Raw genomic sequence first — 21,590 nt, forward strand, 5'->3', positions numbered from 1 at the left:
GGTACCAGACACCAACTCTATTAACCAAATTGATAACAAACTTTGTGCTGATGTAAATATCTTCAACTATAACTTTTACCTTTTTGTTTTCAAAGCATTGGTATTCATTATCAGGCTGCGTACTAGGAGTATGAAGCCTATTTACTCTTAGCAATATCCTTCTCATCATCCTTCTCATCATCTTCTGCTGAATCTGCTGTTCCTGTCCCTCATCTCTCAAGGCCAGAAGTGGTGCAGAGCAAGTGTCCATCTCGGGCTCTCGGAGCTGCCCAAAGAAAACCATTCTGCTCCCTTCTTCCTCCTCCACTTCTTCGCTCTCTCTTCACTCAGAGGTGACACGGGGTCTGCTGTATCTGTCCGTCTCTGTGTGTGTCTATGTCTGCCACAAATCCATGGCAAACTCATCTAGTGGCCCCCTTACCACCTCCCCCACACTCCCTTTTTTTTTTTTTGTTCTGTGAAAGCGTCCTCTAATTATGTCTGCTGTACCTCAGATTTGACCTCTGCAGTATGTGGTAGGAATAAAAGAAAAAACCACAAAGCGCTGCATTTCTCCCAATGAACTACCTATAGAGGTGACAGTCTTGTTTACTTCCCTGGACCCTGTGAGTGGTGTGTGTCATTATCAAGAGTAGCTGCTTGTTTTCATGCTGTTTGGATGTGACAGCTTGTGAATGCATGTAAGACTCGGGGGATCTCGGGTTTATTTTTTACTTATTGCCGGGCACTGTCAAGAGATGTTTGCGTAACAATCTGTTTATGCTCGATGCAAACCAAAGTGTTAATACAGTACGTGTGTCTGCTCATTTCTGCCTTCAAGCATTTGCGTAAAAGTCCGGAGGAAGAGGAGCTCGAATACTACGAGATGCCTCTGAAATACGGGGTAGAGTGAACGAGTGATTGCATGGATATGTGTTCACTGATGTTGTTTGTGGTTGGGCATTTCTTAATGAATTGATGGTTTGGTAGCTGTAAACGGACTTCTTTATGGAACAAATCGGGCTTTCCTTCATGTAAAAAAGGAGCTGTTGAAAGCATGAGCCCTTTAGCTACACCCACATCATCATCAAGTCTCAATAGAGCTTCCTTGGCAGGAGTGGAAGCCGTCGCACCCGACCGAGCCGAGACCCATTCACATACCTGGTATACAGGAGAGGGCTGACCGCCTACTCTCCAGGTTTAAGGGCAAACCTGACAAGCCGCCAAAGGTGAACACCATGCATGGACATTTTATGAAAACATGGATTGCAATATTCTGACTTTTTATTGGTTACATCTCTTAACCTGCACTGTTTGTAGAGGAGATGCAATTGGTGTACTTATGCACATCCTCCTAAGTCTAATTCCATCTTTCAACTATTCCTCTTTTCCCCCAATGAAGCCTAAGAAAAAGCCGTCCCGTTTCTTTTTAGAGCAGTGGCACGTGTCCCGGGACCTGACTGAGAGTCCTGGGTCACTCTAAGTAACCTCTTATGGACGTTTTTACTTTTGAGAACAACGCCTTACTTTAAGGCTCTCTCAAGCTTGCTCAGTCCGTGTTTATCTCAAGTGTACTCTGTTGTTCCGCTTGTTATTTCTGCTAGATAGCCTCACTTAGTGCGTTGCATTGCTTTCATCATTTACCCACACAGGCCTAAATTACTGCTTTGAATTAAAGGCTGACACCTGGAACTATGAAAACAATGGCTTCCAAACCATCTGTGGTTATTACCGCAATGACAAGCTTTTTGAAAAGGAGATTGTTTTTGGAAACTACTAAAAAGGAAAAGAAGAATTCCATTTTAAAGCTTTGAACATCCCTTTTGTGATTGAATCATCTATTTCTCTGCAGGAGCCAGCAAGGCCTCTGCGCTCTGCCGATGAAATGCCCTTATATGTGCTTAGTATTCAGGAGAGGGCTGAGCTACTTGCCTCTCAGTTTGAGGGCAAGCCAGACGGACCACAGGTGAAAATCCCCCCTATTAACACAGACATCTGATTGATACTCTAATGTTCATACATCTTGATAAAGGAGCACATTATTTGTTGGGAGTCTTGCCCTGTTGGTCCAAAAGCATCCATGTATCCCAGTAGATTGTTGATGCTGCTACAGTGGTCAATACTCATTGTTAGGCTGAACTAGTGATTGTAAAAGGGCAGCATGTTGATATAGTTCCTGAATATACAACAGTGGGGTTAATATGACATTTCATATGTAAACTGTATGAAAGGACAGTTTGTAAAAACATATGACAAACTAAGACATCTTGACAGTGCTAGCTTAGCTGCTTTTTCTTACGTAGCAATATATGCTAACGCATTAGCACAGAACACAAGAGGGAATGACTTAACAGTTAAAATACACAACTTTTGATGTTTAAATCAAGTTAAAGTGATTTTATTTGCCATTGGCAAAGATGCCCAGAAAGTAGTAGTCCTAAAAAATGTAAAATTAAAGATCGAGGTTACATTAATTAGAAATAGCTAAACTCTGCAATGTATGCTAGCGTGTTAGCATAGAACCCCCTGAGGTGACGAAGCTGACCAAAAGGCTGCTCTCCAAACACAATTTAACAGTTTGATTTCAGAAAATAGTGTGAAGCTGTTTCTTATTAGGTTTCTTAATTGTCGAATTACTATTTTGAAACTACTCTCTTCTCTCCCTCGTTTCTTTTGTGGAGCCTAAGAAAAACCCCTCACGTTTCATTATGGAACAATGGCGGCTGGCCCGAGCCCAGTCCCCCCCTGGTTCTCCCCCCTCCACCTCCGACACCTTGAGACAGGTAGTCGCTTCACGTCTGGAATGTGGTGACGCTAACACACTGCATCATAATTACACGTGTTGCTTAACATGACTTAAGCTCACTTGAGACTTGCTTTAAAAGCTGTCTGCCTGCTGTGAAATATCAAACAACTCATTTGCAACCTGGTAATTGTTCTCTGTTGTTGTGATTTGTATGCGTGTGAGAAATCTCTCCTTGTGATTGTGGCTATCTGGACAGATGTCAAAAATATTCTCCGCTGGCACACGCTTGAACTTAATTATAATTCCCACAGCTATTTTGCCAAGGGAGTCTCTAGTACCGGTGGTTCTTGGATTTGGATGAGCAGCTTGGCTGCAAAATAAAAAAAAATCTCATCTCGTATAATTCCCATGTTGACAAGCACGGTTCCAATTGTGGCAGGAAAACAACTTTGCAATGCAGTGGGACTGCAAAGCGTCCTCCAATCTCATCCACAGTGATGGTGTGCATGGCTTACGATTGCCTCCTACAAACTGACCTCAATTCTTCCCCAATAGGGGATGCATAGCTTTTTGGAGTTTTTTATATCTTAATCCTGGAATAGATTAATTCAGGATTTAAACTAATGACGGGTAATAGGTAATAACAAACCAGTTGAATGGTCCCTTTCAACATTTTATTTTGTTCATATATATATATATTCCTCGATTGCTAATGCAACACTGCAGTGTGAGTGCCTCTGTGTGCGTGCATGGGAATGACAAACGCATGACTGCTATACTCGAGTGTGCAAGCGTGCACAGTGGTCTTCATAGATGTTACAGAAGCACAGGTCCACTAAGTAGCGCCACCGTCTTTTGAAATGCGGTAATGAGCTCTCTTTTTTTTCTGATGTCCCAAATCCAATAATGCTCTGTGTTGGCAAGTAAATGCGCAGTGAGTCTCAGCTATCGGAGCTGTGTTTGGTTTTGTGGTTAGGCTGCCAGCACATCTAAACGCTTGATCAATCAAGCATGAAAACATTGCTTTGTCACGTCTAAATGTCCTGTCAGACACTGTTGTTTGTGAACGCCTTCTGTGTTTAAGCTCTCCTCTTCCCACTTCTACCATCTCTCACACTATCTTTCTTTTTTCCCGCCATCATTTTCTAATGTTTGTCCACCTGTATTTCCTTTTCCTCCCCTTAATGCTGTTGATAGCGCTATGTAAGGAGGTGCACAGGCGGAGTTAGCTCATTGGCTGAGCAGATAGCCAATCAGCTTCAATCTCAGGCAGACCCTAAGCCTTTACGTGAAAAGACGGATATGGTAAGCATGCTGCCCCCGGTGGTAGAAGGCATGTGGCTGCGTAGATCACGAGTGTCGATCAGCATCTTCTTTCAGACGCTGATATGTTGTCCATACATTGAAGTGTTGGTTTTCTTTCACAGTTCAACATTAATCCATCTCCCTGTAGCCGTAGTGTGTGTGTGTGTGTTTGCTCCACAAGTAACTGCTGTTTGGGATACTATTGTGTTTGTAGGTCATTTTCATAATGATAAGAGATCCCCATTCCTACTGACAAATAACCATTGACTTGCTCTGTTGTGGTCTTGTCCTTGGGTAATAGAATAGCTCAATGCCCAGCAGCGGCCTGGTGTGTGATGTCCGTTAAATCGTTGATGTGTTTAAGCCTCTCCTCTCCTCCCTAACAACGGATCAATGCGTTATCCTTCCGCAGGGCTCACTCAGAAAAGAGTTCCCCGTCAACATCGGTGGCAGCGATGTGTGCTTCTTCTGCCGGAAGCGCGTGTACGTGATGGAGAGGCTGAGCGCAGAGGGGAAGTTCTTCCATCGCAGCTGCTTCAAGTGTGAATACTGTAGCACCACACTACGACTCTCCTCCTACGCCTTCGATGCGGAGGACGGTGAGACTGCTGGTTTTTTTTCTCTTATCTTTGTGATTGTTAACTTTTCGTAAAGTTCCCGATCACCAAACTTTTCACAACAGCAGAATTAAAAACAAAACAATCTGAGGAAAAAAACAAATCTGTACAATCTGAACATGTGAGACTCTGGCGCTCTCTAGTGGTTCTATCAGAAAAAGAGACTACGGCAGATGGACAATGCACGCCGCTATCTCCCCCCCCCCCCCCATGGATATTTACCGGAGACGCTGAGATAAACGAGCTGAACGCAACACGTAGACTGCTTCACCGGGCTCGTCTCCTTTCTGTACAAACAAGAATAATTTGAAAGATGCTACGACCGTATGACATTTCAACACCTTCATGTAAATCTCAACTTCATAGACATAAGCTTACGTTACGTTACATTGACCTCAGAGCCGAGTCCAGACTCATTTTTTTCCTCTCGGGGAGGTGCTGAAGGACAGGCAGCAGATTGTTTATTGAGACAGAGAAGCTGTTTTTCAGAGTCAGCCGTGGGACTTGAACCCACTGACGGTCTGAGCTGAGACAGAAGGGGAAGATCTTTTTATTCAAAATGACAAACACACAGTGTACTTCTGCCGAAGAGATGAAGCCTATGGACTCTGCGGGGTGAAATTTGCAGACTGTGCATTGCATATATTTATTTTTGTATTGGATTAATTTGCTTATGTTGCTACGTGTCTCCTTTTATCCAACAGGGAAATTTTACTGCAAGCCCCACTACTGCTACCGCCTGTCTGGCTACGCTCAGAGAAAGAGGCCTGCTCCCTCCCCGACTCCAGTAACTGCTAAGGTACCCGTTTCTGTTAACTAGTTCAAATCCCGGTGGAAATCGGGATTCACTGGCACAATAATTAGGAAAGAAATTGTTTTGTTTGTCTTCGAAATGCACTGCTGAGGCACAGGTGCACAAGCGCCGACGGCAGAGTAGCGGCTGAGTTCGGGGGACTTTGCCGTGTTTGACGTCGTCTATCTTTGCAGGAGAACCAGGCGCCCCAAACTCCTACGGCGACCGTGGACGCCCCCTGCAGGGCGATGGCTGCTGCAGCGCCCTCGGCCGAGCTCCAGCCCTCAGGTACCCGACTTTCCTCTCTTGCTGCGCCCTACCGTCTGGTCAAGGGCGCGGGAGTCCGGCTGCGTACCCTCCGCCGCACGCTCTCCTGGACCTGCCACCAGGTGGCACGCAACCCCCTAGACTCTCCCTTTCTGTGTACTTACTGCATCTACCTCTTCTGCTGTTTCTCCATCAACGTCCTGCTCAACCTCTTCTAGCATGACTCTCTTGGCCCTCCTTTCCTTCCTTCCTTACTTCCTTTGCCAACTAATGTGATTGTGTAGATTTAGCTGACTGTATTGACTCACTGAGCCCGAGGGCCTGTTCATGTAAATCTTGAGATTCCTCGTCTCCGTGATTGATTTTTACACCGTGAAGATGCATCATTCTGTCTGTCTCAGACGTTTTATGACTCGGGATTGGTCGAGGCTGTTAAACAGCCCTCTGGCAGCTTGATTTTAGAAATGAATGGTGCATCTTACATTTATTAATTTTTCTTGGCTTGGTAATTTAAAAAAAGAGTTGGTCAGACTTCCTTCTGGTCAGCTCTCCAGGCAGCAATATTCGCTATTTGTAACTCTCTTCCCGTGCTGATTTTACTATCCGATCTGGCAGTAACGTGCCAGCTGTTTCTAAAACCTACAACTGGCAATACGTTCTCATCATCTAAGTGAATTACATGGACACGTTTTTTGCCTGCTGGTGTTTTAATGAAGAGCCAAGCTTCGTTCTCTTGTGATTGTGGCCTGTGACCGCTTTCTTTTAGCTCTACCTCCTCCTGTGTGATGTTTCTTTTTAGAGCCTGCTTTGTGATGTGTTTCTTCCTCTGTAAGCTGTTTTGCACCTCCAGTATCCCTTTTTACTAAACCTCTCCCTACTGTGATGAAGTGCCTGTATCAGTGCTTTTGTGAGCTTTACCTTTCCCCCTCCTATCAGAGCAGCTTAAAACTGAGAGCTCGACTAGTGCTTGAATTAGTCCCTGTGATTGGTTCTCTTGTGATTTCCACTCCTCTGTCCGACCATCCTGGCCGGCCTCTCCTCCTGCATCCCTCGGCCTCTCACCCTCGACCGATTGCTCCTAAGACCTTCTTGGGTCCGCTTAATATACTGCGTCTTTACGACGTTAATCGGATTGCATATAATTAAGTATAATACAACAAAACTGGAAAGAACTGAACCGGCTGGTAAGATTAACAGACAAAGAAGAGTCTGAATGTAAGTAGGTTACGAGTAGTCCTGCTGCATTGTGTGGCAAGTGTAGTGCTATACATTTAAATAGTTCACTGATACTATAAAGATATGCGACATTCATTTTAACCAAAATGTTGTGTCATATTCTTTGGATGAAGTTTATCCCTCTAAACCACACTTATTTTCTAGTATTCCTAATGTTTTAGTAATTCCCTTAATAGCGTTGATAATATTCATTATTTTAAAATATTAAAGGTACATATGTAGATATTGGAAAGCCCCAAAGGGTGCGTAAAGCATTTGTAAAGTCGTGGGTTGCTTGGTTTGGTTTTAGTAGAAAGGTGACCCATGAAAGTGAAATTATTTCGGGGACTTCTCTTCACAGCTGTTTTGCGTTTTCCGGCATGCTGCCTTATTTACAGGGAAATAAATAGAAAACCATTGCAGCAGTTTGACCACATTCCTTGTCTCCACAGAATAACGTGCTACCGGGTCAAGGGTCAAATATCACACATTCACTCTCACACCTGTCCCTTTTCAAGTGGGACTTACATGGGGTCATTGACGTTTTGTCCAAATTCGACAGCGATTTAAGTAAATGGAGGGACGAAAAGTTTAGTACCACGTGAAAAATACTTATTTTGATCCATTTCATTCATATCCAAGTAAATTCGAAAGACAAATTTATGCCAATTAAAAATGCAGTTTTAAGATTTGCTTCTCAGGATGGGGAAAAAGGCAAGGCACCCATCTGGTACTGTCAACTGTACTATGACCCAATACATTTAGAATGTTAAACTTATGTGTGTTTGTTGATAATATTTGCTGTAGGAGTATCATCTATTGCAATAAATTCAGTTGTAGATCTTCAATTGGTGTGTCCTTGTCAGTTTGTTCTTAAAATAGAAAGTTTGGTTCAGTGGGGACAAAGTAATGTGTGTGAGAATGCACTACTTGCATAGTTGGATGTGTGATGGATTTAATGCTGCGAGGCTGTTATGTTCACATAATCACGGGAGTTACCACAAAAAGTGTCTCAGTGAATCTGTTTTGGTCCAGTTTATTTACACAGGCTGATGAGTAGCTTTCAGTCAGCCCTGCATGGCTCCTGCACTGCAGAGATGTTCTCCTCTGCTCCTCTCTCCACTGTTGCACCTACATGATTCTCAGTTGCCTTTTTTTTTTTTTCTTGTGCTCTCTTCCCTCTCTGCTCCTCTTACCCTCCAACCTGCCGCCCACCCCGATGTCACCCTTTCACCTCCACCTTTACGCCCGATGGACAACCCCCAGTACCGGCGGTCAACGGACTGCAGGAGCCCGGCCTAGCCAAACGTCTGCGGGGAACTCCAGAGCGCATCGAGTTGGAGAACTACCGTCTGTCCCTGCAGAGGGAGGAGGAGCTCGAGGAGGTGCCAGAGGAGACTCTGGCAGAGCACAACCTCAGCAGTGTGCTGGACAAGGCCGCAAACGCCGACCTGGGCTCCAGGTAAGAGCATAAAAACAACTGAGGTGTGCACTTTTTAAAAGGCGCTGTTGTTGAATGCTGAGATTTCAAATTTGCTGACATTTTGATATTGATTGTTGCAGCTGATCCTTTGATGGATTGTTTCTAGTTGGTCATTATTCCAGGTATCAAGTTTAGGGACAAACTAACATTCAGTGATATAAATGAGTCCATTTAGCGGCTGAAAGGTTTGCAGGTGAACTTATGGAATAATCCAGCCTGAGAGCGAAATACCTCACACGTACTGTACAATAAGCTGAAGTTCATTCCGTCACTGACCCTGCGGCTTGTCTGTTTTTGCCTCCCGCTTGTTCAAACACTTTACTGGGACTCCTCTGTTCTCCAACAGTAGCTCAGAGTCAGACATGGAGGAGGAGGACGAGCAGGAGGATCAGGATCTGGAGGAGGGGGAACAGCAGCCTCTCAGCCCTTCGGACCTCGGCGGGGTTCCCTGGCGGGAGGCGGTGGAGCTCCACGCCAAGCTGAGAGGCGACGAGGGGGAGGACGAGGTGGAGGCTCTGGCCGATGCCGTCAGCCGAGACGGGGAAGAAGACGATGAAGAGTACGAGGAGGAAGATGAGGATGAGGAGTCAAGCGATGGTAAATTAGTTTTTTGGCTCTTGGGGTGCGAGTTCAAGACGGTCCCTGTAAAGAATGGAAATGTAATTTGTTTCCTTTGGTGTTATGTTAATACCCAAAACTCCACTTGCTTTTATTCCAAATCCGTTTCATGTGAAGTGTCAATGTCTCAAACATTGCCCTCCTCATCCGTTCTGCCTCCCTCCTTCTCCCCCCCCCCCCCTCCCTATGTCCACTGTGTTTGTGTGCCCACATGAATGTGTGTATCTGTCTTTTGTTCTGTTTCTGTTGGGCCTCTGTCTCCCCCTGCTGGCAGAGGGGGACTACTGCCCGTGGGACAGAGAGCTCCAGTCAGGCCTTTGGCTGGAGAAGCACTTGACAGACGAAGACGATGTTGGTACATTCAAAGGTAGCAGCACAACGGCCTGTGGATGCGTTTGCAGTGTCTGTGAGCGTGAAATGTAATCCTGGCTGCTGTGGGTTTAGTTTTTAAAGGATTTCTACAATAAGTGTGCGGCTTTTACTTTTGTTTTGTCGTCTTGTGTTTTTCTGGTTTGTTGTTTGCAGTTGTGTTTTTAACAAAGAATTTGTGTTCAAAGGTGGCTCTCTTTGCTGTGAGCCATTTTAAGCTGCCATTGACCTGTTCAATACCTCTGTTTTTGTTTTTGTTCAATACACTAATCAGAGAGATTCTTGTGTTTCCCCCCCGTAGGCGCTGCAGCTATGTTTTGGCATTGAGTGGCAGGATTGTTGTTTTCAACATGTGGATATTATTTCTTTCTTTAACCTCATATCTTTGAAGTGTATGGTTTGATTTTTGATTTGTTTGCAGTCGAGTGCATGCAGCCTCGCTCTACTCGGCCTCTCTGATGATTGCTTTTAGTGCCACTGTATTCTAACTGTCTCTCTGCCTTTTCTCCTTCACCCTCCTCTCTCTTTCATCTACTCCTACCTTTACGGCACACCTGCCTTCCTCTCTCTGTCTCTGTCTCTTGATTTCTTGGACCAAACACGACTTCACCACAACACCATAAACACAACACTCCACCGTATGCTGACACCCTCATTTAGCCGGGAACCTACTGATCCAACAAGTCCTGCAGCCGGTGGATCCCCAGGCCATTCCAGGTTTGGTGAGAACCCACCTGGACTCTGTGGGAGACAAGGAGGGCCAGCTGGCCTCCGCCTCCCAACTCTCCCAACCCTCTGCGCTCACGCAGCCCTCCTCCACAGGTAACCCATCCAGAGGAGCTGAACACCTGGGAAGGTTTTGCCGGGCGAGTCCAAGGCTTTAGGCCTTACAGGGTTACAGTGCAGGGTGTCTTCGTTTCACCCAGTGTGGCTGCTGCTGTTCTGTTTCGTACGTCTGTGTCTGCGACAGGAGGAGCCACCTCCCCAACTAACTCACCGGTCGTTCATAATCATCTCTGATTTTGTACATTTTTGTCATTTTTTTGTCTTCTTTTTTTTTTCTTGGAATGTCTTATTTTGTGTTCAGTCTTTTCATTTGTCGTTCCGAGTTGCTGCGGTGAACAAAATGTTTAACCACATCCCAGTGCACCGCATAACCCCCTTGTCAGTTCCTTTTGATTTTGTTCCGCTTTGTTCTTTTGTGTTCTTTTGTGTTCTGTCCCCACGTGTCTAATTACTTTACTGTGATTTCCCTGCCATCTATCCCTCGTTGTTCTGTATCATCTGGTTTGAACGTAGCCCCTGCCCACACATCCGCCCGACACGAGGCAGTGAGAGTCTGGTTGGAGTCCATGTCTGGAGGTAGCACCACAGACTTATAAGGGATCGTGACAGCCCGCCTTAGACTCGCTCTCTTATCTGTCTGGCCTTTTCCAGGAGCATGCGGAAAACACGCTCCGATGCCAGTAAACTCACAAGCTTGCATGCTGCAAGGCTGTCGCACTTGAGAGCTCTGCGCTTTTTGAGTCTCGTTTCACTACCCAACCTCTTATCCAACCTCTTATCCTACCCCAACTTCCAAAAACATGTATTTTCTCTTCACTCTGTACAGTAATGAAATGTACTCCAGAGACCGATGAGCATCAAGGCGTAACACTTCACACCAAAGTGTTTCTGGCGCTGATGTGTGAAGTATTACTGTTGCTATTTTCTTTTGGACTAACTCATCAATGGCACTTGTACTCGCACAGAGTTCAGATATTGAGGCCGTTGAGGTATTTTATCGACTTTTGAATCACTTGTCTGACTGCAATGAGTCCTACACACACATTTGGATTCATAGGCAACACTTCTATTCTAGGTCAAAAGCTTAGTGACAATCCTTGTGCTCAGACCCACGAGACTTAGATGTTCGTTCAGGATTTACCTGTGCACCCACATGGGCAAAGGCCTGTCTACTGTGATGGTTAATGTTGTAATATTATTCAAAAACTGAATAGATTGGTTTCATCTTTTGTTAGAAACAAAGTCTCTCCCATCAAATTGTGTTTCAACGAGGGATTATTGCTCGTCACTTAACCAATGTCATTTTGCTTTTGCTTGGTTTAACCATTTGCTCATTTAACAATTTATAGCTTGCACGTGTCTATTACTAATGCTGCTCTGAGCCAAAACCTTTCTTCATATTTATTGACTGATTGGTAGGATTTCATTTGTACGCAAAACTAATGTATGATTTTCTTGCCAGAGAACTTTCCTCAAAAGCTGTCTTCCGAAAAAAAACTATGGATTTTGGTTTTGAAGCCTTTTCATCCTTTTTTCAACCTTTTAATTTTTTCCTATAACTGCGCTCCACTCTTCAAAACTGTTTTTTTTTTTATTAAGCAGTCTTTGAACTCTGGTGCGCTTCCTTTTTAACATTTTGCCTAAAGGGAGAATTTTCCAAAAAGAGTTCCGTGATGGTTAAGAAGTTGAAAAAGGTTCCTGCTCTGTTGTCTGTAGCGAATGTGTCACCCAGTTGACTCTTCCCATTTCATTGTCCTGTCAGAGCCCGATGAGGATTTGGAAGCAGAAGCAGACAGTCCAGATGTTGGCACCGAGATGGATGAGGGTGAGCGGTCGTTCAAATAATAATGTGACAATTCAATCGCAGCATTTTTGGTTCACGAAGAACTGTTATTATAATAAAAGAATGTGAATTATTAACAATATAATGTTGCGGAAAAATGTAATATTTCATAACGTGTCTGAATTCTAGATGACATCCCTTCAGATGCGGAAGCTGAGGCTCGTTTGCACCAGTCGGAGTATGAAGTGCTCCCCGAGGAAGACGGGGAATCACAAAATCTGAAAATGGCCTCCAGTATTGGTACGTGCCCCTAATAATTCAGCGAAATTGATATTTTTACATGAATTAAAAACAAAAAAAGTCACCATTTTTGTTATTGTTCCATTCAGAGCCATCCAGCATCAGCCCCATGCAGAAAGAAGAGTTTGTTCTTTCCTCACTCAAACCGTCTCCAGAGCCTGAACCACAGGTGAGACAATTCCACACCTCAAGTGGAAGGTATGTGATGTTAGTTGTGACTACATCCTGATCTTCTCTGTTGTTTTTCCAGATAACGCCGGTGAAGTCTCCTGGCATGCGCTTTTTCCCAGAACTGTTCATACCCGAAGAAAGGAAGACTGAGGGCTCAACTCCTTCTCTAGCCGCCAAGAGCCCACTGTGCCCTTCACCTGCTCCAGTCCAGCATCCTTCTCCTACTCCTACTGCTGCTTCCCCTGTCAACCTCCCTGCCTCATCTCCCCTAAGTTCACTCACCAAATCACCCATCAACTCTCCAGCTGTCGAGTCACCTGTCGGATCGCCCATCGGACCCTCAGACAAGTCACCCGCTGGCTCCCCGATCTGCTCTCAGCCCACCCCCCTACCAGAGACTTGCACCCCTAAACCTCCTGTCTACCCTCACCGCTCTATTTGCCCTCTCACGGGCAACCCCCTCTCCCCAATCTGTGCTCAGCCATTGCCCTGCCAGGAACCCTCGTCGCCCCTCACCTCCGACTCTCCCGTCCGAACTCAGCCCGTCCCCGGCGTCACTTCGACGCCCGTGACCAAAACAGACCGGGGCACGCCTGAACCCTCCAAGTCCATAGATTCCTCGACGGAGGAAACGCCGTCTAAAAAGACCGATATCATTGAGGAGTTTTGGTTGAAGAGTGCCGAGATCAGGAAGAGCCTCGGTCTGACTCCTTTGGACCGCAGTAGTAGAATCCTGGAGAAGAGTGTCGTTCTTGCTCCAGCGCAGGACTCCACCCCCGTCACGTCTCCAGATGTGCCAGAGGAGCAGAAGCCTGCTTTCACTGGCCGAGCTGTCATCCGCAGACTCAACATCACTCTTGAAGGTCAGGTCATCACCCCCATTGCGCCTGCGGAGCCCAAGAGTAACGGCTCTGATAGGAGGGACCTCAGCAGCAGCTCTGGTTTGGGGCTGAATGGGAGCATGGCCACGAGCCAGACGGCAAACAGTGACTGCTACAACACGTCCGACTCCGTCATGCTCACCCCGCCCTCCAGCCCGCCACCACCTGTGCCTGCTAATCAGTCTCCAGCCGTGTTCAGGCAGCAGAGACATCAGGTGTGCTGGAGCAACGGAACAGAAAGACCTCCATCCGAGCGTGCCAAAGAGCCGGCAAAGACCAAGAGTCCTGTTCCCGCACCGAGGACCCAGCTGAGCCCCGTGTCTGCACCGAAACCCGCACCCAGGAAGGTCCAATCGCCTCAGGCAGCGCCAGAAACGACTCCGGCGGTCGTCATGAGGGAGAAGAAGAAGCCACGGCCGCAGGAGGTGAGGAAGTCGTTCGTGGAGACGGTGGAGGAGATTCCGTTTGCCGACGACGTGGAGGAGTCCTACGACGAGCGGACGCCAGAAACGAGCATGAAGAGGTACTATACTCCAGCCACCAGCAGGGAAAGACCTCCGCTGCATCTGGCTCTAGCAATGGAAAACGGTAAACCCAATATCCCTGTCAACCAAGCCCTAAAGAACCAGAGGGCAACTCAATTCTCCCCAGAGGCCAAGGAGATCGCAGAGGAGAGGATGAAGGCCAGAGAAAAGTCCGTTAAGAGCCAGGCCTTGAAAGACGCCATGGCCAAGCAGCTAAATAAAATGAAAGAGTCCGAAATAGACAAGGGTGCCTCACCTAAAGCGGCCCGGAGCGTAACCCCAGATGTTGCGGGAAAAAGTAAAAAGTCCGGCAGATCTCCGAAGACGTCAGCCGTGAAAGCTCTGGAGTCGAAGAAGGCAGAGGCTTTACCCGAGCGCTTCTTCAGCAGCAACAAGAGTCTGGACAGCTCGGTGGCTTCGTCGGACGGCTCCTCCGCGGGTAAGAGCAAGAAACGAAGTTCCCTCTTCTCGCCGCGCGAGAATAAGAAGGAGAAAAAAGCCAAGAACGACAGCAGCAGGCCCTCCGGCACAGGCGAGACCCCGCCCAAACACAAGTCGCTGTGGAAGGCTGTCTTCTCGGGCTACAAGAAGGACAAAAAGAAGAAGGAAGATAAATCTTGTCCGAGCACGCCATCCTCCAGCTCCACCACTCAGGACTCTGGGAAGAAGAAAACGTCTCCTATTGGGAGATCATCGGGTAAGAAAGGCAATCCAGAGCAGCTTTTAAACGCGATACATGTTTGTAGTATTTCTAGAAAACAAAACATAAACTGTTTCCTCGTTACAGACTTGAAATCACGCAGAAACTTGAGCTTCTCCGAGGAGTCAGACCTGTCCTGTGACGATGTTCTGGAGAGGTCCTCCCAGAGGTCAAAGGCAGATGTGAGTAATAATAGACGCAGTCAAATATGTCGCATCTTCATCACGGGGTATTGAGACGCGTATAGCCTCGCAGACTAAAATGCCAAGACATTTTAGTCTGCGAGGCATCTGCTGACAATCAGTGGAGAACAGCTGCTCGGAGCCAGGCAGCAAACTCCAGGGAGTGGTCTAAACGAGGATGTGACTCACCACCACCGCCGCCGCTTCTTGTTGTTGTAGATATCCAGACCTTGGTGAATGAAACGACATTTGTGGCTTCGGAAAGGATGCAATGTGACATCTATCCTCGCTGTTTCACAGTTCCTTTGAAAACCGTTTTTCTTGAAATGATTTCTTCCCCTGCCAGCAGCACGCGGACATCTTTGACCCGGTATCAGACCTACAGAGGGACGCGACTAAAGAGGCGAGAAGGAGGGAGTTAAAGGAAAGGAAGAGGTTGAAAGAGAGTCAAAATAGAAGAGAGCGGGAAAAAGAGGTTGAGCGAGAGAAGGAGAAGGACAATGAGGAGGTATTGTGCAGAAAGGGGTCGAATGAGTTTGAATTTCATCGAAACATAATTTTGTAGAAAGGCAAATGTATGAATTATGTTTTAAAACGTTAAGTACACAAAGCTTGCTTCTGGCTTTCAAACCGACCTCAAATTATTCTTCAATACTTTATACATCCTTTTATTGTGTTTACATTCTGGCCCCCAGGTAATCTCAGAACAAAACACACAATACGACGCGTTAACGTCATCACGATGCCCATTAGCAACATTACTAAATGAGGGGATTATTCAAAAGACTGGATTTATTAAATATGCAGATGGAATATTAGGATGATGCAGAAATTCAGCAGAGAATACCCACATTTCCATCATACAAGTTCCTTTATTTGAATCCATTTGCATTTATTATGTTATGACTGAAATTCAAAATGATTGTCTCCAGTGCTGCTCTGTGTGTGTGTGTGTGTGTGTGTGTGTGTGTGTGTGTGTGTGTGTGTGTGTGTGTGTGTGTGTGTGTGTGTGTGTGTGTGTGTGTGTGTGTGTGTGTGTGTGTGTGTGTGTGTGTGTGTGTGTGTGTGTGTGTGTGTGTGTGTGTGTGTGTGTGTGTGTGTGTGTGTGTGTGTGTGTGTGTGTGTTTAGGTACAGTCGAGTTCAGGGCCAGAGGCATGAATTCATTAACCATTGTTTTTTAAAAGCACTCAAACACGCTCCCACTTTGTTTTTCTTTCTGTTTACTACCCATATGAAGAATTGACATTTTGTTATTTTATAATGGTGATGTGAATTTGGACCTCATCCAGCTCCAGTAGCAGGATGTTAAAGCTGCTTCATGCCTTCATGCACAATCTAATAAGAGCCCACAGGAACCAGTAGACTGGTCTCTAGTGACTGTTGTGGTGTTCATCGGTCTCTAGATCAGAGAGTGGATTCGATTTGTTGCCGTAGAGATTATTGTAGACTGAAAATAACAGACCTGTGTATCTGCTTTCTGGTGAAATCCTTTGTGTTAGAATCTGAATCATGTTTTGTAATTAGTTTTGTTCGACTCATTTCTGATTAACACAGATGTATAAAATGTCGCTGCACCTTGTCATTTAGTTGTGTTGGTGTGGGATATTAACATTGCCTGTTTTTGAGTGTACCAGCTAAATTACTAGTTGTTTTATTTCATTTAATTTCTTTAATTTTGACCAATTTAACATAATCATTAACCCATTTAATCTTCATCGTTTCCTCCCTTTTTTGTTTTGTCTTCCCCAAGTCTGTTTATGTTCCTCACGCACTGGCGTTCAAGAGATCGTACGCCACAAAGGTAGTATTACATACGTTCCCATTGATAACCCCCCCCCCCCTCAGCGCATGTGCCAGTTTACTGTCATAACACTTCATGTGCATCTGGCCTAAAAACTAACCGGCCTCTCTGTATATGCATGTGGCAGTCGGACCGGCAGTTGCCCACTCACTCACCCCGCTGGCCATCGGCTCTGTTAAAACATGGACTTTTCCAATGGCGCTCACTTTTCTGGTCACAGTGGTGCCTCTGCAGCTCTTGATACATCAGGGGCTGCTCCTCTCTGACTGGTGTGATATTAACCTGCCTGTCTGTCACTGCGCCACTGTTTCTACTCCAGTCTGGTCACAGGGATAACTTTTGACGTTTTCCTCCAGTGCGCTTCTCTCTTCTCTCTTGATTCATGCCAGCTTTTTAATGTCCTCACAAATAGCTTACTCTCATACTGTATCGCCCATTATTACGGAAGATTTCACAATGTGAAGGATTATAAATGTGAGTTATTTGCATCACATTGTGTTCTCGAATGTTATACGTTTCCCTACCTTGAAATTGCAATTTGTAGGACGATGAAAAGCCTGTAGATAATGTGTAGTGTGTGGATAGATACTGTGGAGTGAGGTTTGAAATATCCCAAGCTAGATTTTATTTTGCGAGTCAATGTTGTCCCTCGCCTCCTATGTAATGAGTTTCCTCCCCCTCTCCTCTCTTGTTCAGTTTTTCTGAAGGGCCAGGGCCCCATGGAGTCAACTCCACATATTAGTAGCTTGTGAGTGAGGCTTCTCTGACCCCGCGTTCTGTTGATTTGTTATTGCACCAGAAAACCTACACAGAGGAAGAGCTGAATGCCAAGCTGACACGAAGGGTCCAGAAAGCTGCACGGCGGCAAGCCAAGCAGGAGGAGCTCAAGAGGCTGCACAGAGCCCAGGTAACTGACCTTTGCCACATTCCTATTTTGGTTAGGAAATCCACTGTGATTGATGTTGAAACTCTGCAGTCGGGCTTCCAGTCCACTGACGCAGCACTAAGCTATACAGCTAAAGTCTCTGCTGCTGGAGCTGCGGTTAGCTGGCCTGAATTCTGCCTCTTCCCTTTTAGTGGCTATTTGCAGAACCCAAACCACGCTTCTTATTCAGCTCCTCTTGCTGCATGGCACTGATAAAGTTCAGCACTGACAGAGGAAGGGTCTGAGGGGGGGGGGGGGGGGGCTTTTGGATTAAGCCGTTTTCTGCTCGTTTTGTACATCTCTCATTCTACCCCGTACATCACTTTACCCGCATCGAACCATTTCATCATTTCTTAAGTCATATTTGAACTATTTGTACATGGGTCACTCAAAGACATCGCCTATTGCCCACTGAGGTTTTTGGCCAGATAACAGCCACAAGTATCAGCAAATGACTGCAATAATTCAACATTTTAGTTACTGAAGTATAATGAAAATATTAAATATAAAAGATTCTTTGTACAGTGGATAAGCTGCGACATACAAAATGCAAATATGTCCTTAAGACTTATACCGGTTCACTTTTTCTCCTCACAGCATTAAAAGTTTAAAAGTAGGTTTAAGTAGAAGTGGCAGTAATGGGATCTTGACTTGTTGTTCCTGCTTCTTCACCGGCCTCTGTGGCGTTGGCCTCCATTAACAGAGCCCTTAAGAGATATTATGCATGCCGCGCTCACACGTCCTAAGAGGCTGCATCCCCTCTATCGTTTACTGCCAATCACAAGAGGGAGCGGGGTGTGGGCTCTACAGGCACATGAGCTGGTAGACTTTAATTCGCAGCGCTCCCACTGTGCATTGAAAGGTTTATCTTTAATGAGGGTAAACTGTTGAAGGTAACCTCCGCAGCAGTCTCCCTTCGAAACGTGTGGCACACGAGTAAGTTATCATGAATTAGTAGCCGATGTTGTTCTGTGCAGCCATGTGAGAGAACTCCCATTGTTTGTAAAGGGCTGTCTTCATGCTTTTCATGAATACCGTGACTCTTGTCCGTTCAGATCATCCAGAGACAGCTGGAGCAGGTGGAGGAGAAGCAGAGGCAGCTGGAAGAGAGGGGCGTGGCTGTGGAGAAAGCTTTGAGAGGAGAAGCAGGTAACTGTACAGTCTACACCTGCTCCATATGGAAAAAAACGTCTGTTATGATTTGAAACCATTTAAATTTAAATTTCCTCTGATACCTTCATTTATTTTTTAAGTCAATCTCCCATGTGTCGTGGTGTACCAGTAGCGCTGCTGCAGATCGACAAATTGCCCACATTCAGTGAACCAAAGGGTGTCGTGAGTTCCATAACGCTCGGAACCATTTTTATATCAACATTTTACAAGTGATTTGTGGCAATTAAGTCTTGTATTGGTGCCAGCGCTGGCTCCGTGAGACCCATGTTTTATCTTTACATGATACGCGTTCAGCCTGTTCTAGAAGCTCTAAAGGGAATAATAATAATAAAATCGATGATTAGGATGATGTAACCAAGACACTGCATTAACTAAGCTGTCCCTCTGCGATCATTTGCACTGTGTTGAGATCACAGTCTGCATTTCCAATTCATGCAGCCGCGCTGAAGCCGGCGTTCCAGCGCGTAGGCTTGTGTGGAGCAGAAAAGACATTTGTTCCTCCAAAGTAATAAGCCTAAATCGGTCCGGACAAGGGACTATCACAGACGATGTATTTCCGAGGGGATGAATGCGTTATGTGTTGGAGGGCAGCACGGTTCATTATTTGGTACAGTTTTATCAGAGTGTAAAAGCATGAATAGCGCTCAGTAGTAATAACGCATCATTTACGCCATGTCAGTTTTGTATGCGAGAAATATATCCGCTGTTATCATGCAAATGCAGCACGCAGATGAACATTTCTTTGAATTCGGCCTATTTTCCTACCAGCCAAATAACTCTTTACTTTTCCCCATCAGCTGTCTCTCCAGCCAATTGTTTGAGTATGTTTTTAACTTGTTTACTACTCTACTCTCTTAAAGGATTGTATAAAGGTACTTATACATTACCCAAACAGCACAAAAGAAGATCAGGTATTAGATTTACCGTAGTTTCCTCTTTTGTTTTTGTTTTTATTAATGACATGTCACACTGTTTATGTATAGGCTCCATCTGTGGTGACACACTGCAACATTTCCCTTGTTTGCAACATGTTTGATCTTTGTCCGTTCATAACTTGTCCGCCGTCGTCGGTCCGAGCTGCATGCGGTCGGGAGAATGTGTGTCCCGGCATAGATTTGTGTTTGCTCATTCTGGATGTGTTTGGTCTCCTTCACTGCCTCTCAATGAGGAGAGTTTCTGTACTCTGGTCAAGACTCCGATCACGTTAACATTTCATGAATACAATCAGAATGCCAGAAATCAAATATGAATTGGTTTTCAGGCTGACAACTTCGCTATTGCAATATTTTCTGCAAACGTTTGCTGTGGCTGATTGACTTGATACAGATGCTTCTTTGAGATCGTATCTATATTCCATTCATGATTATTTTATGTTACTGTGGTGAGTAACGGCAATCCAGAGTTGTTTGTGACTTTGTCTGTTGCAATCAAAGATCACACTTAACACTCAGCTGCTCTTTCAGTCTGAAACGATTAAGTGTTAAATGATTGAATTATTGCAAGCGAACACTTGTGCACATGGATTGGATCGTACGTAACTGGAGAGCTGGCGGCACAAACTACAACTTTGTCAAATTTAAGTGCACGCAATGCAACAATGATCATTTCCTCAACGCATTACAAGAGGCTTTGTGTGATATTAAACAGACCGAGCCAATAAACAGCAACACAGCAAATCTATGTTGCAGCCTCTTATTCTTTTTTAAATAAATATCATGAATTAGTATTGCTCAGCCTGACTGCATTTTGCACTGTGGTGAGTACTGATGGACTCTCTTTTTTCTGAGTGTTGCTGCAGCGGGTGCGTGCGTGTGTGGAAGAACTGTTTGCAAGAACATGCATGACTTTGCTGTTGTTGGAGAATTTTGTGCGTGTGTTTGTGTGCCCAGTTTGGGGCCGTGTGAAATAACGCCTATCTCTAATATATCCCTGTCATTGTAGACTATTGGGGAGATTCTAATTACAGTGAAATCCTGGACTTGCATCTGGGCGGTATGTATTTCAAATCTGTTGCTTTAAACTAACCTAATGGCTAACCCATCTGTCCTCCTAACCCCCTCCCTCCCTCCCTTTTTTATTACTTAAGCTTTGTACCCCTCATATCTACCTTGATTTGCTGACCGGCAGGCTTTTAACCTCATTGCGATACTCTCTGCTCCTATAACTCCTCCCCTCCCCCTCTTTCCTCCACCCGCACTGAGTTGTCTAGTTCAGACTCTTTTACATCAAACAGAGATCAGACACTTGGCCTCATGCTGTCCTCTTAAGATTGTCTTTGATCTCTATGCACTCATAACTGATGAATAAATAAGTCACTTTTTATTTGTGAGTCCTCAGCACGCAGACTTTATAATGCAAACTGCAGTAGAGACGACGACATATCGCAGAGTCAGAAATCCAAGCAGCAATGTAGGTTCATGTTGCATTCAAGAGAAACGCGGTGTTTCAAAGGGCTGGGTCCTGATTTAAAGCTTAAGGATGCTGATATTCTATATTTTCTTATTGTTAGTGAATCCCATGAATAAATAAAAAAGAATAATGATTTTACGAGCCGAATTCAAGCCGATACAGTCTATGCGTCTGTGTTATAGAGCTCAGCTGTTCAAAAACGAATAAGAAACACATTAATGAGCCACACTGTTGCACAAGGTGTCATTTATTTTTGGTCAATCAAGCACTCTATTGTACTTTCATATACTAGTCATCAAACGTGTATTATTCCACCGCTGAGAATACTCCCCAACAATTGCTCCTCTTCAAGTAATGTTCGCTAAAAAACAGCTTTTCTGTTGTAACAGAAATATCATAGATGAAGAAAAACACGCGTACGTACAAAAGACACACATGTTGCAGTACGCACACACTCACACACACACAGTAAAAGTATGATATGATCTTTCCCATACTAATCTGCTGGCATGGCTCCTGTCTTCCCCTCAGAGCTCAGTGCTGCTGAACTTCTGTCCTGTAG

The 21,590-nt window shown here is 45.2% G+C and overlaps 1 protein-coding gene across 17 annotated transcripts in view; it reads left to right on the forward strand.

Moving 5' to 3' along the window:
- mical3a (microtubule associated monooxygenase, calponin and LIM domain containing 3a) overlaps nucleotides 1–21,590 on the forward strand; it is a gene marked incomplete at its 5' end in the record, with an annotated part of 42,435 nt that overhangs the window by 12,783 nt on the left and 8,062 nt on the right. For 5 of the 17 annotated variants that reach the window (XR_013772091.1, XM_079270802.1, XM_079270813.1 and 2 more), the window contains 17 exons: nucleotides 4,443–4,629; nucleotides 5,352–5,446; nucleotides 5,635–5,728; nucleotides 8,189–8,384; nucleotides 8,752–9,002; nucleotides 9,298–9,390; nucleotides 10,053–10,214; nucleotides 11,941–12,003; nucleotides 12,151–12,261; nucleotides 12,351–12,430; nucleotides 12,512–14,534; nucleotides 14,625–14,719; nucleotides 16,471–16,521; nucleotides 17,321–17,428; nucleotides 18,502–18,595; nucleotides 19,480–19,530; nucleotides 20,561–20,611. Coding sequence is in view for 16 of the 17 variants with exons in the window: in XM_079270802.1 (XP_079126928.1) it covers nucleotides 4,443–4,629; nucleotides 5,352–5,446; nucleotides 5,635–5,728; nucleotides 8,189–8,384; nucleotides 8,752–9,002; nucleotides 9,298–9,390; nucleotides 10,053–10,214; nucleotides 11,941–12,003; nucleotides 12,151–12,261; nucleotides 12,351–12,430; nucleotides 12,512–14,534; nucleotides 14,625–14,719; nucleotides 16,471–16,521; nucleotides 17,321–17,428; nucleotides 18,502–18,595; nucleotides 19,480–19,530; nucleotides 20,561–20,611 (3,805 nt within the window). Of the gene's footprint in view, nucleotides 1–4,442; nucleotides 4,630–5,351; nucleotides 5,447–5,634; nucleotides 5,729–8,188; nucleotides 8,385–8,751; nucleotides 9,003–9,297; nucleotides 9,391–10,052; nucleotides 10,215–10,691; nucleotides 10,755–11,940; nucleotides 12,004–12,150; nucleotides 12,262–12,350; nucleotides 12,431–12,511; nucleotides 14,535–14,624; nucleotides 14,720–16,470; nucleotides 16,522–17,320; nucleotides 17,429–18,501; nucleotides 18,596–19,479; nucleotides 19,531–20,560; nucleotides 20,612–21,590 lie in introns of all 17 variants that reach the window. The other 12 variants (XM_079270814.1, XM_079270817.1, XM_079270806.1 and 9 more) reach the window with 7 other exon arrangements.

This window comes from Melanostigma gelatinosum (assembly GCF_949748355.1).
Source record: "Melanostigma gelatinosum genome assembly, chromosome: 1".
In the NCBI taxonomy this organism is placed as follows: Eukaryota; Metazoa; Chordata; class Actinopteri; order Perciformes; family Zoarcidae; genus Melanostigma; species Melanostigma gelatinosum.